This window comes from Limulus polyphemus, unplaced genomic scaffold (assembly GCF_000517525.1).
Source record: "Limulus polyphemus unplaced genomic scaffold, Limulus_polyphemus-2.1.2 Scaffold680, whole genome shotgun sequence".
Classification (NCBI taxonomy): Eukaryota; Metazoa; Arthropoda; class Merostomata; order Xiphosura; family Limulidae; genus Limulus; species Limulus polyphemus.
In genome coordinates this window covers 346,087-365,600 of record NW_013666290.1, presented here as the reverse complement: position 1 = coordinate 365,600, position 19,514 = coordinate 346,087, and the positions used below count along the sequence as shown (strand labels likewise).

General features: G+C 34.9%; 1 protein-coding gene across 3 annotated transcripts in view; it reads right to left on the bottom strand.

Annotated features, from left to right (window-relative positions):
* Positions 1-19,514, bottom strand: part of LOC106459913 — a 110,237-nt gene that overhangs the window by 13,835 nt on the left and 76,888 nt on the right. For all 3 annotated transcript variants that reach the window (XM_022386485.1, XM_022386486.1, XM_022386487.1), the window contains exons 15-19: positions 14,449-14,601; positions 9,404-9,505; positions 5,944-6,127; positions 3,743-3,897; positions 557-1,721 (exon numbers count right to left, since the gene is read on the bottom strand). In XM_022386485.1, coding sequence (XP_022242193.1) covers positions 557-1,721; positions 3,743-3,897; positions 5,944-6,127; positions 9,404-9,505; positions 14,449-14,601 — 1,759 coding nt within the window. The remainder of the gene's footprint in view (positions 1-556; positions 1,722-3,742; positions 3,898-5,943; positions 6,128-9,403; positions 9,506-14,448; positions 14,602-19,514) is intronic.

Genomic DNA, 19,514 nt, shown 5'->3' with positions numbered 1-19,514 from the left:
ATGATAGGTTTATTTTTTGTGAGTGTAAAACACAAGTATACCATTTCAATAAAGCTTCATATTTTGTTTATACTGATCAGTTCAAAATTCTAAAACACTAACGTTCAATGTTATTTTTTAATATTCAATTAAAGTACTTTCTAATTTTATCAAAATTTAATTGTGTTACTGTCTCAATAACATTTTAGCTTAGGACAAAATTAATATTTTGATACCTCAGTAACAAAATATTTCACTCAAGTCTTAAGACTCTGAAATTACAGATTGTAAGTCTTAAGACTCTGAAATTACAGATTGTTTAACATTTATACTAAATGTTTTATAAAGACCCAATAATATGAGGAAGAAAGAAAAGAGATTGTGTATCATTATCTATGTCTTGAAACAGTTTTTCAAAAAAAAACAATGAATAAAATGCACAAACTTTAATTTTTTTTAGTTTTAAAGCTAATTTCAAGATAACTCTAACAAATTAAAAGGTTTTCTAAATTCTGCACTTGATTTAAAAAAAAGAATGTTCATATCAAAGTTTTTTTGTTTGTTTTTTCATACTTACCAAGAGGACTGATGCTACTTGGTTGATTTTCACCTAAATGGTACTCTGGCTGGGTTAGACTTGTTTCTTGATCTTGTTGATGAGGCCTAGTAAGAACATCTGCTTTGTAAAATTTGTCTTGTTGAGCTGACTTGTCCACATTTATATGCTGATCTGGTTGTGGTTTGTGTTGTTCTGATTGGTCTTCCTTGAAATGTTGATCTGGTTGATTAATTCTGGATTGGTTAGTTGGTTGATAAGTTTTAGTATTCTGATTAAGTTTGGAATGGTGATCTGGTTGGTTAGATTTCACATGCTGGTTTGGTTGACTTATGCTTATGTTCTGATCCAGTTCATTAAATTTGTCCTCTTGATTTGGTTGGCTTGATTGGTGTAATTTTCCACTGTTATCTGGCTGTTTATGCCTGCTAGGTTGTTCTGATTGGTTATGCCTGCCATTTTGGTTTGGTTGGTTTTGTCTAATGTGATGCTCTGGTTGATTTAACCTAGCTGGAAGATGTGTGGGGTTTGCAGGATAGTTTAACTGGCTTAAAATACCATTTTGATCTGGTTGGTTTGATCTACCATAACAGTTTTGATTTAATTTTTCTTTTTCATCTAATTGGTTTTGTCTGCCATGAAGATTTGAATAATGTAATCTTTCATTTTGATCTGGTTTGTCAGGTCTTGCATGATTTGGTGAACTTATCCTTCTACTTAACTCTGGTTGAATACGTTTACCACGTTGGTCTAAAAGGCAAATCTGTTGCTTTGGTTGACTTAGTGTGACTTGGTTGTCATGTTGATTTAATCTAGGCTGATTTAGTCTGATACGTTGACTTGGCCAGCTCAATAAGTTTTGATAATGTAAATTATTTCGATCAGACAAGCTTGCTTGATTTATTCTAACATGTTCAGACTGAATCTGCTGCTCATGGTTCTGTGGGTTCAATCTAGCATGTTGATCTTTCTGATTAAGAACAGCTTGATCTATATAATTCAGTCTTCCTTGTAAATCTCGTTGTTGAAGAGTGAGGTACAATGGAGTTTGCCGGTCACGATGGTTAACTCGAACCTGATGATCTTGGTTTGCTAGCTTATACACATTTGTAGGTAGAGTGGAATTTAACAAGGAATCATTTTGAACAACACCAGAGTGGCTAACCACAGTGCGTTCAGGTTTTTGCTGAAAATATTACATATTTTATTACAATTTATTTTTATCATTATAGTAAAGTCTGAGAGAATAATCTTAACTAACAATAAAAATTGAAACATGCATTAACTGGTGATTGGACTTCAATATTTATCTCTGATAAAAATACTGAAATCAGAAAACATTTGATACATTTTTGTTTCACAAATTTTTTTTAATGAGTAATTATCATTAAGTAACAATAATCATACATAACTTCCAGCATATTAATCACTTCATATTCTTGAAAAGTGAATGTAAAGAACAAAGCAACTTGGCCAGCATGTTTATAACACCTGAAAGAATCAGGCTCAAGCAATTATTTTTAGCCAGAATATATCAAGATATTAACAATTTTTACACTGTAATAGAAGATCTTCTAAACCTGGCCAACTAGTTTCAAATTATCTTGAGTTAGTTTGTTTTAACACAAAGTTACAATGGGCTATCTGCACTCTGCCCATCATGGGGAATCAAACCCCAGATTTTTCCTTGTAGAAGCAAGAAAAACTATCAATAGAAACAAACAAAATTGTAGTAGAAGAAAAATATGAACTAAATTAAGGAAGTTAGGTAACAGAAGAATACTACTATGAGAAAGGAGGTAAAGTTTTCTTTATAACCTGTTTTTGGGACAATCCAGAGGCATTACTAGGTACTTAAAAGATTCTGGGCTTTGGTCCATATCCACAAAAAATTTCAATGTTTCAGTATGATATCGATCATGGCTTTATATTCTGATTTTTAAAGACACTAACTGGGGATTTGAAGCACAGGACCCATGTGCCAGTGCCTAGAAAGGCCTCTGGAACAACCATCTCTACCTAAAACAGCTTGAAATCCAAAATAAATCAATGATCTTTGCATATTTTCTCTACTATTTTTGTTAGAATCAAAGTTTCAAAAGTCAAAAATCGTGAAATTAAGCATATTTTTTAGATATCCAAGCCTAATTCACATTTTACAGAAGCAGTGTTAAATGTATAAGCTGGAAACAAGCAAGGAGGCTTTTTAAGAAGCATAAAGGAAATTATTAAAATAACATTTGGTTGCAAATGTTTTGTACATTATTTTGAATTAGTCTATTCAAGACTTAAAATTGAGATGTGTAAAAAGAACATTTCAGACCCATCTTCGATCTGCTCTGAAAGTTTTTTGTTCAACATCATAACTCATCTGGGAGAGATTTAATGCAGACATAAGTCTATCTGAAATGATACTTGTATACAGTACTTGAAACCTAATGTTGGTGTTAAATGGATAAGCCAACCTAAAATAAAGCCTTTTTTCCAGCCTAACAAAAGTAATGAAAATCATGTTTTTTTAGTTATACATAATTAGTTTTTATGCTCTTAAAAAAAAAGTTGAAATAAATAGATATATTTCCTAACTATATTAAAAATTCTCCTTCATCACACACTCACAAAAGGGCTAGTAGTATTACATACTGAGTTTAAAAAATATTATACTACCAAATTAGGGACGAACAATGGCTATTATACATCATATACATGTGCAGGTGCACGTTGTGTTAAATGATCAAAAATGGCAACACTAGTACATGTAACTAGGACTGGTTATTTATATGCTATGTGATATCTTCACAAGTACAACACAGGAGCAACAAGTATCATAGGCCAAGTGGATTCTTTTCCAACAGCAGTGTCTGCTTTCTCAAATGGATTGAAGATCTGTACCAAGGATATCAGTTTGGAACATCACGCATGCCTGTCTTGAAAGTATGGGTGCACTGTTGAAATGTTATAGGTATTTTTAAAGAAAAACTCTACTTGCAGTTCTGTCTTTGTACAAGTGCAATAAAACAAGGTTTCACAATCTCAGAAAGATGTTGAAGACAAATAAGAAACTGAATGATCAAGTGGAAAAGCTTACCTACAAAAACCAAACTGACTTAAGAAGCCAGTAAGAAAATGTAATAAAAAGAAAATTAATTTGACCATTTCCAAATACATTTATCAATTATTATAAAAAAAACAAAGAGGTATTTATACCTGAGAAATTTCTGTTGTATTTACATAATGCCTTTCCCATCTGCTTGTAGTTTCTGGCTTCCTCATAACACCAAGTTCATGGGAACTGGAGGAATCGAGGTCTGTTTCCATGTATGCACTGCGGTGTTTTCTCTTTGGAGGTAGAGTAGCAGAGCCTGATGAAACAGAAATAAAAAAAAATTTTAGTTGGTGTAACATCAATTGAAAAAATAACTTACCAAGAAGGAAAGCGAAAAACATACTGTTGTATGTGACAACATTTATCAAAATCTTTATAAAGCATACAAATAAAAGCTATAAAAGAATGACCATTAAAAGATTTTTTGGAACACAACAATAGAATAATAAATCTGGAGTAGAAAACACCATGCATAACATGAGTCCTCAAACTGATAATTCACAGAAGCTCAAATTTTTGATTCAGCATATTCTGGATGCCCCACTTGGTTTTTCATAAATCTAGCATAATTCTTGAGTAGAATAATGCAACTCTCACTTTTAAAGTCAAATAGAGAAATACAATACTGTGAATCATTATTTATAAACTTTTCCTTATAAATATCATGTCTACAGATTTAGGTTTTTCATCCACAAAGGTTAGGTATATTATAAAATTAATTTGGAGTCTAGTCACATTGTTACAATACATGTTAGCATTTCTGGTCATGATCTATTTGACAACTGTGCATCTTAAAAATAACTCTGTTACATGGGTTTCATTGCAAATGACTCTTTGAAAAAGCTGTCATATTCAAGAACACAAACCTTCCCGCAGCTTTCTATGATCCATCTAGTGTACAAGAATGATAGTTTCCGAGCATCTGTTTCAACAGCCTGGTTGCAAAAAATTCATTGGCACTACATCTAGTGACTTGACCAATAGTATACTCCATATAGTATAGTATGAATATCCATTTCATTCTTGCTGTGCTAGAAGCATGCAACAGTTGAATTAATATGTCATGGAAGCAATTTGTGTATATGTGGCTAGGGTCACTTTCCAAGCAGAGACATGTCTTTATTTTCTCAGGTATTGTAGTTTGGAGCATGTGATTGGCTTTTGACACAGACCTTTGTGTTCTTAGATCCTCACCTTTACAAGGTGTCTCATTTTCTCACCATGGATGGAGTACGACTTGCTGCAGTTCTCTTTCTGGATAGTTCTAATGCCACAAGTTTAACCACATTCCTTTGGTTTTCAATGCCATTAAGTATAAGAGATATCCCAATCCAAGTCCCCTGAATACATCTCTACAATCTGAATGTATGAATATTTTGTGTCAATAAGAGGTGTTACATACCTTTCCCAAAGTGATTGATTTTAGGTAGCACCAAACTATCTATGAAACACCAAGCAATGTAAATTCGATGATGAGGAACTCACTCTGAGACTAAATAATGCTGATGATGACAAAACCTTGTTGAAACGTTGTACATTTGCTGTTATGTTAAACTTATATTAAAGTTTTTCTTCATTACCCATTCAAGCCATCTCCAAGGATTACCAAACAATGTAGTTCTGATACATGCCATTCCACCACGATATTACATCAGCTGTGGTTGTCAAGTGGCATGCTGATTTGCATATTCAAGACTGTTTTGATATAATGTACTCAACTCTGTATCTTCAGCTCTACTCTATGCAGTTGTAAGTTTAGGAAAGTCTATACAGCAAATGAGTTTATAATGGGGGTTCACTTTTATGTCCTGCAATAACAGCTATATATATATATATATGTCTATCGAAATGTCTTTTTAATGTAACCATTAAAAACCATAAGAACAACTAGTAGGGATATTTAAAAAGGATTTAGTAACATTGTCTCTTGTCTTGTTATTAGCTTTACAATAAATCCTCGAACTACAAGCTTGTTTGGTAATGTGGACAGACAATGTTTTATCTTTTTAAATCCCTCAAAATTCTGATTCTGGGATGAGATTATAACATTAGTACATAATTTATTTAAAATATGTTAATTACTTCTTGTCCTAGATAAGACCTTGTGATTTTCAGAACTACAACCGAGCAGCAATATTCCCATCTATCACTTTAATGCAAGCTACTTAATGTCACTAAGTACTTTAAAGTTTACAAAGGAGCATGAAAGTAAAATTATAAGTCAGTATCAATAATTAAGTTCATAACATTCAATATGCTCCACTTGATAGTTTTACAATTAAAAGAATTAGGTATTACACACCTATAACCCCCGATGCCCCTTCTCTCACTTTCTGAATGCTGGGTAGCTGTTTATGTTTGGATTTGATCTTCAATGTTTCAATGACGTTGCTGATTTCTTGACGACGTTTGGACAAACTTTCCAAAAAGTTTTGAACCCTCAGAAGTTCAGTTTCTAAATCTGCTTTAGATATTGATGACATTTCCTAAAATATAATATATAAATGTGGCATAGAATCATTATTTAAGAACATTTTTTTTTAGTTAAAAATTTATGTTAATAGAAAATACTAACTTTTAATATATATATAATAAAACTATATTTTCAATGTGATTAAATTATAGGACTTTCATGCCATTTCTATTATAAAATTTGCACAAGGACTTCAAATAGTCTGATTTTTCTGCCTTCTTAGTAAAGTAAAGATATATAAATATTTATACACTTTTGTAGCTGAATATAAGCTTGCTTTATATTTTTCTTACTAGAATTTTCTAAGGGAAACTCTTTCTGGCATTAATTAAAATTATTTAAGAACCATAGCTAGTTATAGTATGCTTAATTAAGACAGTTCTAATTTGTCTGAATGTATCTGAAGGCAAGGTGAAGTGGTATTTGAGCCTTTATATCCAACAAATTGTATTTCTAAAATACATTAAGTTTTGTCTTAAAGGATCTGAGAGCCAAATGATGTATTATTTGAGCCTGTGTATTCAACAAATTGTATTTTGAAAATAGCTTAAGTATTTTGTTTTTGGCTTTCAAACACTTTTACAAACTGAGTCTTTCAAATTTTAGATAAATGATCCATCAATGCAGAGCATTTTTAAATAAAACAAATGATTGTTTGCAAATATTTCTTTTCTTCACCAAAGAAAAGAAAACTTCACAAATATATTACTAACTAATCCACTGAATAATAATGAACAATAATTGGGACAGTATAGTCACATGTTATTCAAACACCTAAGGTATTCTATAGGTTGTTTGTTAATTATATTTTGGAATATAACTGCACCGCCTCAGAAAGACTATAAATTAACATGACCCAACTGGCTTTTATGGGCATTTTTTTACCGCTACTTTAGCCCCTGTTGATGGGTCTTCACCAAATTTGGCATGAAGGTTTGTTGGGTCCATGCAGAGATATATGTAAACTTGTGGTATCACATTTTGTGTTTTGTAGTTTTTATATGTTTTACAATTACATACAAGGGAAGCAACTTTTCATGTCCTAAGATAACCTTTCATTAATCACTAATTTACATAACTTCCATCCAGGGGACAAGTACTCCAGCTAGTTTATAAAATCTTTAAAAAATTATAGTTTAGCATCAATAGTTATTATTTACCAAGATATATACAAAGCACACAATATAGTTCTTATATAGAAAAGATTTTAAGTGTATACAAATAACTTCTCTAAATACTAACTGAAATCTGTTTTTTCTACTACAACTGTCCCTTCACATACCTTAATGGTAAATTTCTATAATAATTAAAACAAGAAGATAAAATTTCTAATTGAAAGAATACAGCAACCATTTTGTTTTGTACATATTTTTATTTCTCTCTCTCTTGATTAAATCACTCTATATGTATTAGGAATCATTTTCATATATAGTTATTATATTAATATGTAGTGTAAAATTACACAGAAAGCAGCTTGCTAAGGAAGATTTCATATAGAACTGGATGTTTAGTGGTATTTTCTAATCACATAATCAATGGTCCCATTAATCAATCAGTACAGTGTGCTTCAATACAATGTATCTACAAACAGTTAACAAATGTAAAAAATACGGTATGCTGCCAGCCAACTGTTTTCCCTCTCTAGTTAGCAAACAAAATGTTGGCAGCAAATGCTCTCAGCCAGTTGCCTTCACTCTACTCAACAGTTGAAGAATAAAAAAATGTTAGTAGTAGCTGCTGCTAGATAGTTGCTTTTCCTCTAGTCAGTAGCTCCAAATCAGTGACAATGGCAGCTAACCTTAGTAGCTTTCCTATAATAGAAACAGCTACCCCCCCTAAAAAAATCTCCAAAGATGAATAAACTTGAAGTACAAAATACAACTTATAAAACTAAAATTGGGCAGAGCACAGATAGGCTATTGTCATGGCATTATGTAGCTTTGTGCTTAATGACAAACAAACTTATTAGCTATATTTTAATTACTTGGATAGTTGAAATAATTGAACATAGTAAAAAATGGAAACCTTGATTTCGATTATTCATTTTCATGACAACTGATTTAATTGTAAATTTGAATAATCAAATATTAGAATGATCATAAACGTTAATTATAATTAATTTATTATTTTTGTGATAATCATCATTTTGATTAATCAATTGTTGGAATAACTGAAAACAGTAATAACTGGAAACACTAATTCTGAATAATCAATTTAATTGTAATTTCAATTAACAGATTAGTTTACATGATACTAATTTATATAATTGCTGCTCATAGGTAATAAATTATATTGATTAAGTTGCCCAGCTCTGGACTTTGTTAGTTATGCATTTATACACTATTGCATATTTTGTATCTCATTAGAATACATTTAAAAATGTGATCTTGATAACAAATGTAAAAAATACGGTATGCTGTCAGCCAACTGTTTTCCCTCTCTAGTTAGCAAACAAAATGTTGGCAGCAAATGCTCTCAGCCAGTTGCCTTCACTCTACTCAACAGTTGAAGAGTAAAAAAATGTTAGTAGTAGCTGCTGCTAGATAGTTGCTTTTCCTCTAGTCAGTAGCTCCAAATCAGTGACAATGGCAGCTAACCTTAGTAGCTTTCCTATAATAGAAACAGCTACCCCCCCTAAAAAAATCTCCAAAGATGAATAAACTTGAAGTACAAAATACAACTTATAAAACTAAAATTGGGCAGAGCACAGATAGGCTATTGTCATGGCATTATGTAGCTTTGTGCTTAATGACAAACAAACTTATTAGCTATATTTAATTACTTGGATAGTTGAAATAATTGAACATAGTAAAAAATGGAAACCTTGATTTCGATTATTCATTTTCATGACAACTGATTTAATTGTAAATTTGAATAATCAAATATTAGAATGATCATAAACGTTAATTATAATTAATTTATTATTTTTGTGATAATCATCATTTTGATTAATCAATTGTTGGAATAACTGAAAACAGTAATAACTGGAAACACTAATTCTGAATAATCAATTTAATTGTAATTTCAATTAACAGATTAGTTTACATGATACTAATTTATATAATTGCTGCTCATAGGTAATAAATTATATTGATTAAGTTGCCCAGCTCTGGACTTTGTTAGTTATGCATTTATACACTATTGCATATTTTGTTTCTCATTAGAATACATTTAAAAATGTGATCTTGATAACATATATATGGATTAACTTCAGAAAACTCTCCCAAGGACCATATTATGCTGAAATCTGTACAAAACTATTTCATTTCAATATTTTAAAGTACATTACCTTTCTTCTGTGGCTGGCAGTTAAAGCATGTTGTATCTTCTGTCTGAGAACTAGGATTTTGTGCTCTACTTTACAAACTTCTGAGGTTCTCTCCTCAAGTCTCTGTGATAAAAGTATAAAATTAATTTGTTCACTGTAATTTTAAACAAAAAGGAATGGCTGTAGCAATAATGTAAACTTCTCATATTTTTCCTATACAATACTAGTCATTCACTAATCCTTTTTTTTTCAAGGTTTATATGTATAAATCTTCTATATAAAAGCTTAAACTCCTACAAAGAGGTGTACATAATGTATCCTTGCTAGTGCTGAATAGAAGTTTTAACTTAAAACACTAATTTAACAGAGAAAAAACGTCGCACATCAGAATAAATGTATGTCTCGATTGTTTAGTAATAAAGAAACACTTAGAAATGCTACATTTCACTGACAAGTTCTGACCCTGTGGCCAAAGTTCACATTTGCTCATCAGCTTGTAAAAAAAGTATTCTGAACAAACTATAGTTTATTATAAGATCCACAGTTTAGCATGCTTGCCACTGGGTAATGCATAGCCCTTATTTGATACAGATTATGAGATTATAGTTAATTGTTTATAGAGGTTACTTTCATTGGATGTTAACATTTTCCTACATTGAAAAAGTATTTCCAACAAATACTTATCTAATAGCTTTCCTCTATTTGTGCTGCCCTTTAAAGGCACAATTTTTGCTCACCACTAGCCATGATGTTCTCACCTAACATCATGTGTTTACAAGTGGTATAGCTGCATTGTAACATTCAAATGAGCATGCGACAAACCCCCACCAATAAGAATGTGACACACCATCCTAGCCCTGCTGAGTCCCTCTATTCTGTAACATACAATCATCGGTTTGAGATTATGCAAGAAAAGATGCACCAGAAGTGCAGAGGATGGGTAGGAAGTTTAAGTGGAGGTAAGCATCTTTCGGAAATATATTTTCATTGAAGGAAAATGTTAACTTCCAATATGATACCTTACCTCTTCTCACATAATAGCTTGAATCCCACATTGAAAAAGTGGAGAGACCAGTGCAAAAGTTACCTAGATGAGCACTCTTCAGAAGGAACCCATGGAGTGAAATACCTTAATGTATAGGGTCACACTCATGGGAGATCCCACCCCATCTGTACCAGATATATTCTTTGCCCATTGGAAAGATAATATGTTGCAAAATTAAGCAGAAAAGACAACAGTCCAATCAGTAATAGGATATGCCAGATAGTGTAGAGTGGCTAGGGTGTATCAGACCATAATTGGTGGGTCATATCCAGCAGCATCTGGTTCGCAGTAGGAGGAAGATCCCAGCTGTCTTCACCTCAAGCCCAGAAAGCAGAAGGAAAAAGCAATTTCCATTCAGGCAACCCAGGCAGGGCACACGTGTGCAGACCCAATAAACAACTAACACCAGGCCACCCGGGAACCTGATATCCAGGCAATAGTAGGAAGGGGGAATGTAAATGTGGTGGGTCAATTCAAGTCCAAAACCAGGCAGCATCAGGAATTTTTTGTCCAGTCCATGGTAGGAGGAGGGCCCTACTAACAACATATGTGAGGCAGCATCAGGAATTAGTCTTTTGGTTTGCAGTAGGAGGAGAGTACTTACCATCTACACTGACAGAACAGTACCACCCTACTCTTAACTGAGTGGTCACACTCAGGAGGAAGCCTCCATGGTCCACCCCCCTAGCAGCTTGGAACTGGTAAGTGGCAAGTTCTTCTGTACTCCACTGGAAGAGGGGGGGAACAATGCAGTGGGAAGCCTGGAGGAATGTAACCCCATAAGACAGTGCAGTGTGCTCACAAAAACTCTATTTTGAAAAGTAAGCCAGTCCCAGTTTATTCAAGTAGGACTGAAGGGATGGGCACTACTCTTCTCACAATAGTTCATAAGTTGGTAAAGTCTAGTACATGCCTTATTTATGAAGCAAGATACTGTGAGGAACCCTCTAGTGGTCTTGTGGAACACCCCATCTCATCAGTGAGTGTTACAGACCTGTAAGATCACATGATACAGATTTAAAGTTAAGTATACCTAGACAGGCACCACTCACCACTGAGTGGGATCCAGAGATGTAGAAATAGACCACTGTAAAGGTAAGATATATAAAAAGAGAATGTACCCATTCAGAGTTGGTAAGGGATCTGTAGAATGGCAATAAGAGAAAGTTTATATCCAGAAGATGAAGAATGTGTGTGACAAAAGTAAGTGGGATAGTCCACACACCAGTTTGCATGAACTCCTATTACAGATGATGGAAGTAAAGAGTTGGAGAGAGAGAATAAGGTGTTGTATTTAGTGAGACCAGTCCTAACGGAATGCTTTCTCAGCTAAAGCTGAGAGAAGAGGAACAGAGGACCAGAAAAGGGAGAAATAGGGAGTTGTGAAGAGTAGCAAAAACATCAAGAAGAAGAGTGTCCAGATGAGAGCACAGCATCTTGAACACCAGAGGGACGAGGGACCAATCCAATGGTAGTATCTTGGCAAGCCTCAAGAGATGACCGACGACAAGACTCAGGGCACTCAGAATAGAATAAGCTATAAGACATACTTGTAGAGAATGATCCAGAAAAGGAGGCCAATAGTGTGGAAACAAGAAAAGCGAGACAAATTGTATTCCCATGATGTTTGATAAAGGAGAAAACTGCAGAGCTGAATGTATGTATCATTAAGAAATGTTGATGAACCAACCTAAAAAACAAATATTCGATATATTGCCAAAAGTTCTATGAGATGGATTTCAAGAAATGATATGTTATGGTACCAATGACCTGAATTCATGTGAGAGTTGAGAAATATCTCCCATCTTGTGAAGTTGGCAACTGGAAACAGAAGGAGACATGAGGAAGAGGAATACCCACTTTGGGAGTAATTTTAACAAGACACTAGGTGAGGTATTTGAGTAAGAAAGGAGGTAGGAGAATGACTGAGGACAAGGGATCCCAAGAAAGGATCCACAGAATGTACAGCCCATTGTAGACATCACAAATGAGCATGACCCACAGGGATATGGAATTCTATGGAAGCCCAAATCCCCAAAAGAGAGAGAGAACCTCCCGTATAGTGAAGGAACGATAAGATATGGCATGGGAAACCAATAGCTCCATATCCATAAAAAGAAGAATAGAAAGCTAGGCCTTGCAGACATATAAACAAAACAAAAACCCAAATGGATGAGAATCGAAATGGGTGTGACATGTCACTCCTCCAAGTTCAAACAACCAGCCCAGACTCACTGCCTCCCAAAGGATGAGAAGAAGGTGGCTGTAGGAGGCTTGTTGGGGCAGAGCCAAACGAGAAAAGAAGCATCTAAAATGTCCACCTCGATCATCCAAAAACCTGGGTGAAAGACCACCATAGGGTGATAAATTCCCCATGGGAAAGCGAGGGAAGATGAGAAACAGACTGAGATATGAAAGATGTAAGACTCAACACCTATCTACAGGTTTCTTGGGAACCACGAAAAGATGGAATGAAAAACCTGAAAAAGTATGAGGACCAACAGTGCCAAGAAACAAGATCCACTGGAGGATGTAAAATAATGGGAACGGGAGACATTGGAGGAGGAGAGAAAAAAATGAAAAAAATCCCAGTATATAACAATTGGCCACAAACGGAGGACAAAGGTCCATAAACCCAATGAAACAGGCCAAGACTGACAGCACCAAAATCTATGAGTGGTGGAAGGATGGATGGGAAGAGGAATTGGAAGTGGTAACAGAAAGAGAAGAGGAAGCAGGAAGAAAGGAGACAGAGTGGAAAAGAAGGAGCATGGGAGAAACAGTAAACTAGTGAGGACAAGATATAACATTGACATGCAACCCCAATATATGACCCCAGAGATACAAGCATACCAGTAAAATCATATAAGCAGATAAAAGGGGCAGAATAAGGCATATGAGATATAAAGGAGGCAAGAACAATTGAATAATAAGGGCATCCTGCCCCAGCAAACTCTAGCAAAAGATCAACCAAATGAGAAGTGAAAATGCCACTGTAGAAAAGATAATGGAATGAATTTCCATCCAAATCCCCACAGTGGAATGGTGGATTACCATGGAAAGAAGGTTAAAGAAAGCAAAACAATGGAAAGGGTACTGTGTGTGTAAGATGAAGGTAAAAAAAAAACTGAGCCTAAGAAAGATGAAGATGAACAGAAGACAGAGGATCTGATCTTCAAATCTGAAGAATGAATAAGTGAGAACGAGGCATGTATGTCCTAAAGTAGTGGTAAAAATAATTTAATATGTAAAAGACATACCTGGGAAACCTAACCATGAAAGAAGACTGAGGTAAATTCAAGACAATATGGGTATAAGATGAGGCAGAGGTAAATGGGAAAATACGGCAAAATCTCTTCCGTCATGAATGAAAAACATAGACAGGGGCATGTCAGGGACAAAAGAAGGTTAAGGCTGTATGAAAGACTCCACCACCTGCTACAAAAAAGCTGTCACATAACCCAGCAGACAAAGACAAACCCAACACCAATATCGTTGGTAGGCTAGTATCAATAAAGGTGTTTTGTTTCACTTCAGACAAAATGGAAGTTAATGACACTAGTGAAACAGTGTCTTCATAGATATACCACTGAAAAACGTCTAAATCTGAAAAGTTCATAAGCGAAAAAGGTGAAGATTGTGCTTTACAGTATAGAGGGAGTCAGCTGTACTAAGAGGGTGTGTCACACTCCTATTGGTGGAAGTTTGTAGCATGCTCATTTGCATACTACAATGCAGCTATACCACATGTAAACACATGATGATTGGTGGGAGCCTCAAGGCTAGTGGTGTGTGACAATTGTGCATATAGAGTGTAGCACAAGTCAAAGAAATCTATTATGTGAGAAGTGGTTAGATATATCAGAACTACAATTCTCTGAGTGATCTTTGTGGACAGGTTTTATCAGGTAAGCTTTCTCTGAATGTCTTGAAAGTTGGATGGCATAAACTGGATTGACAAATAATTGGTTAAAGTTACATGGTAACTTTAATCTACAAATAATACTTCACTATATCCTACCATAGCACTTTGTGACAACAGACTGCGAATGTGAGATAACTCTTTTTCAATAAGACGTTGTTGTTTTCGAAGTTTTTCCATCTCGACTGGGCTATCCCAGTTCCGCTCATTCAGTTTCTCTTGTACTGTATTCAAAGCCTGTTCTAACATTTCCTGACAAAAGTAAAAATAAGAAATAAAAAAAAAATATAATAATTAGATAAGCAGTATATTTTTATTGCATATACAATAAAGCACATGTGAGTAACAAATTTACATTAAATAGCAAATCTCCCAAATAAAATGCTTATGCAGCTATCCATAAACTACAGCATACATGTAAATACAATTACTAATTCTGTATTATTATTAATTTTCTGTTGAAATAGAAAATCGGATTAAAGCATTTTTATAATAAAAGCTTATACTATTATATAAATCCTTTTCCAAATATTGCTTTGCAAATTTCTATTTTTATTTGTCAGGTTTCTATAATATGGGCTGGGATTCTTTACAGTAAGTGTCTGTGACATTTTGGTGATGAAGTTCAACAATAAATGGACAGCACACAATACACTTGTTTTAGAATAATATATTCAAAAGAAGTCAAATGTATGTACAAAAAAAAATCGTTACATTACTGGTTATCATAGTTGTTATCCAAAGCTTTAAATAACTGTCTCTTTTTCATCAAAGTCCACAAAATTCAATTACTTTAGAACACTCTTTGACAAGACAAATTATTTGCCTCTATCATTACAATACAAGCTGTGATGCTTTCACTTTAGAGATCACCACTATATGCTTTTTATGGTTAAACTTACAATCACACTATCTAACTTCACTTTCGTCAATTTTACTTTCACTTACTTGTACTAACTTGGTTGCCTACACACACACACACATATATATATATATATATATATTGCCGACTAAGGCCTAGAACTTTCTACAAACTACGAGACATTATGATGTAACAACACTCATTTAAAACAACAAGAAAACTTCAGAAGGTTCAAGTAATATGATGTCAATTTAAAACAACTGAACTACACAATAAATGATTCGTAAACAGATACGTAATCAAACCTGCAATAAATTATCACTTCTAAAAATACCAACTTTAACACTCAAGTTTTATATCTGTCTAAATTGTAACACTTGTATTAAAGTGAAATAAAACAGTATATATCTAACAATAAGCCCCTCTTTAAAAATATTTACAATATTGTTTTTACACTATATACAAAGACTGTTTTCAGTTCATACACAAAGTTTCCTCATATAGTCTGCACCGTCATTTGCAGTTCCCTTGTTGGTCTCTCATTGCATAGTGTATCTGGTACGTCTTCACTTTGACTAGGTCCCTGGTCATGGTCTCGATCTTTTGTTGCATTGCACAAGGTTTGTCTTGCCTGGTCTATCCGTGAAGACGTCTGCATACTTAGTGCTTTCTTCTGCTTGCCAGTCAGTTCTTCAATGATGTTGACATCTTTGTACATCTCATCTCCAACCAGCAGTTTTAGGTCTAGTAGGCCTTCATCTTCTATGACAAAGTCACTGTCTTCTGGTTTTGCATCTATGATAGCCACACCTGCATTGTCCATCTCTGCCTCAATAGCTGCATCTGTTAGGTCTTCTTCCCTCTCAAAGTACATATTCAACAGATTGGTGTAGTAGATATTGGTGTTCCCATCCACTTTCACCTTATAGTCCATTCTGTTGACCACTTCCTGTACATCAAAAGATCCTTTCCACTGCAGGGTGAGTTTGTTGTTATCTGTAGCTAGCAGAGCCAAGACCTTCTGGCAGACTTTGAAATGTTGATCCTTGGCCTTCTTGTCATAGAAGTGCTTCTGACTGCCTTGAGCTGCATACAAGCTCTTTTGAGTGAGTTGACAGGTCTCCTCCAGTCAGTTTCTGAAGTCTAACACATACTGATATATGTTCCTCACTTCTGACTCTTCTCCTTCTACAGTTCTTTCAATATCTGCATTGGACCTCATATTGTTCTTCTGTACAGTATCTCAAATCCTGTACTTGCTTGTGGGACTTCTCAGTAAGCAAACAATACTGCCTGCAGGTATCTGTCCATAACATTGTCTCTCTTGGCACATCTTCTTCAGTATACTCTTTAAAACTCAAATGATTCCCTCACAAAGTCCATTAAATCTAGGGTTGTATGTGGTGGTAAAAAGCTGCCTACTACTGATGAGTCTGCAAACCTTTTGCATCAATTCTGAGGTAAACTGGGTTCCTCTGTCCCTCAAGACTTCTTTTGGAAAGTCTACTCTGCAGGAGACTTCCAGAAGGGCTTCTGCTACTTTCTCCATCTCTATCTTTGGTAATGCTATGGCTTCTGAATAATGTGTCGCATAGTAGACATATACTAATTGCCCTTGTCAGAAACAGGTGCCAGTAGTGTGATCAAGTCCACAGCTACTCTGCTGAATGGCTCTTCTATGAGAGGATTTTCCTCTAGTAGCCCCTTGGCTACCTTCCCTCTATATATTGTCCTTTGGCAGATGTCATATGACCTGCGGAAGCTGATAACATCTCCGATGACCCCCAGCCAATGGCAGTTGTTGGTGATTCTGTCTGCCATTTTCTTACTTTTAGATATTCTCCCACAATCAACTCATGAGCCAGCTTCATCACTTGAGTCTAGTATTATGTTGGTACCATGTTCTGTTTAAGTTCCCCAGTATAACTAGCTTGATAGATCCCATACAGCACTCACTTACTGTCCTCTGTAAGTCCTTTTCCTCTTTGTCTTGTGCTTAATGCTTGACTTTCTCCTGGACACTGTCCCAAAGTTTCTGCAGTGGATGTTCTTTCTCCTGTGCTTCCTTAAGTTCCTATAAACCTATATTTTGGATGTCACCTTTTGAGACTTGATGTTTTGCTTGCTCTTTTTTTTCTTGAGCTTTTGTGGTGACTGCAGATGACTCATCAGTCTCCTTTGTGTCTAGCTCCTCCAAACCTCTACTGCCTAGTATATTGCCAATCACCAAGTCATAGATGGGTGCCTTCACACACATGACCTCAAGGTCTCCCACGTAATATGGAGTGTCCACCTTTATTCTTGGTATGCAAGACATTCTCACTGTTCCATCAATCAGCACACACGGATGTACCTTACCCATCATCTGGTCATCAGATACTAGAATGGTTCTCATTGCTGCACTCAATGTCTCAAAGAACCTTCACTTTCTTGTCCCCGACATAGTCTTCACTTACTGACATGCGATTTGTTGGAACCTCTTAATGTTTGTCACATGTTCCAATCACTACTGGCAATGTTGATCCATTTGCTAACTTGAGCTCATCATTAGTCATGGACTGTTTTAATCCTGGAAATAGCACTTCATTCTTGTGGTGAATCTGATGGTTTGTCTCTATTCTGTTTCTTCTGGCAGCAGCATCCATGGTGATAGTTACTTCTTTTCTTGTTTCTTACCAGCACCATCTTTATAGGTAGCTCCAGCTGCTTTATGTTGAAATTTCTGCTGTTGGTTGTTGGTGAAGCAGACTTGCACCCATTCACAATGTGCCCCATTTTATAACAAATATAGATTCTCTTCTCCCTTTTATCCATTGAATCACCTTTGGTGGTATCCTGTTTCAGGTCAGCCACCCTGGTTTCAACTTTAACTGGTTATACTTAGAAGTGCAAGTTGTACTCCCTCAATGGGCTTCTATATACTGTTCTGCTAGCTTGATAATCTCATCTATGTCTTTTGGTGCTCTCTCCTGTAGGAATAGTGACATATGTCAGTTGAGCACGTGATCATTAACTGTTTGCATATTAGTAGATCTGCCAGTCCTTCAAAACTATCTTCACACTTGGCCATGTCAGTCCATCTTGTGAAGTATCTCTATAGACATGCTACAAACTGTGAAGTATCTCTAAAGACATGCTATAAACTGTGAAGTATCTCTAAAGACATGCTATAAACTGAAATACAGTTTCTCCTGCATCAGGTTTGACTTCTCAGAACTTTTGATGAAAACTTTCCTTGGTAAGTTCATAGCATTTCAGCAACACCACTTTTAACTTGTTATAGTTAGTCCATGGCATCTTGTGACGTCATGCCCGCATACTCTTGTAGGCCTTTTCCCGTGAGAAGTGGGCTGAGACAGACTGCCCAGTCACCTTTTTTTTTCCAGTATTGACTTTGGTCGAATCTTTTTCATCTCTCCAGGAAAGCATCCATGTCACCTTTCTGTTTATCAACTTTTAGTAGCTTGGGTCAACTGGTCCTGACTACATTGTCATTCTTTGCTCTTCGTCTTTCTGTTGGATGAACTTTATGATCTAAATTTGTGCTCTTATTCTCTCTATTTGCAATCTCTCCTCTCTCTCCCCTTTTTTCTTTCTCAATTTGTGCTCATACTTTCTTATTTGCAGTTTCTCCATTTTTTTATTTCTTGATTTGTGTTCTTATTCTCTTTATTTGTGGTCTTTTCTTTTATTCTTTCTCAATTTATACTCTTACTCTCACTCTCTCTCTATTTTTAGTATCTCCTTTCTCTCCTTCTTTCAGTCTTTCTTCCTCTCTTCTCTCCCCATGCTCTTGTCTCTCTATCCATTTATCAAAATCAGTCGACATGGTTATAGAGCATGATTGTAATTTTTACACTATTTTCACCACCAATACAATTGTGTGTATATAGGCCTACTTCAGCTGTTGTTCACGTCCATTTCTAATGCCGTTTACTGCTGTAGTGTCCTGTCTGGCTCAACAAATGTCAGGTTTTTTTTTATAAGGTCGGATTTTTTACAGTAGGTATCTGTGACTTGTTGACAATAAATTTCAAGAATTTCACAGGCAGTAACCCAGTCATGATGCCAATAATAATACTGTATTGAAGTCCCATAGTACAATAAAGTAATCAATAAACATCAATGCATGACAAACAATGACAGCACATTTAACTTGTTTTAAAATAATATATTAATAACAAGTCAAATTTATGTACAAAAAAAAATTGTTGCACTATTGGTTATCATAGTTGTATTCAGAGCTTTAAATAATTGTCTCTTTTTTGTCAAAGTCCACACAGGCGGGTTAAATTACTTTAGA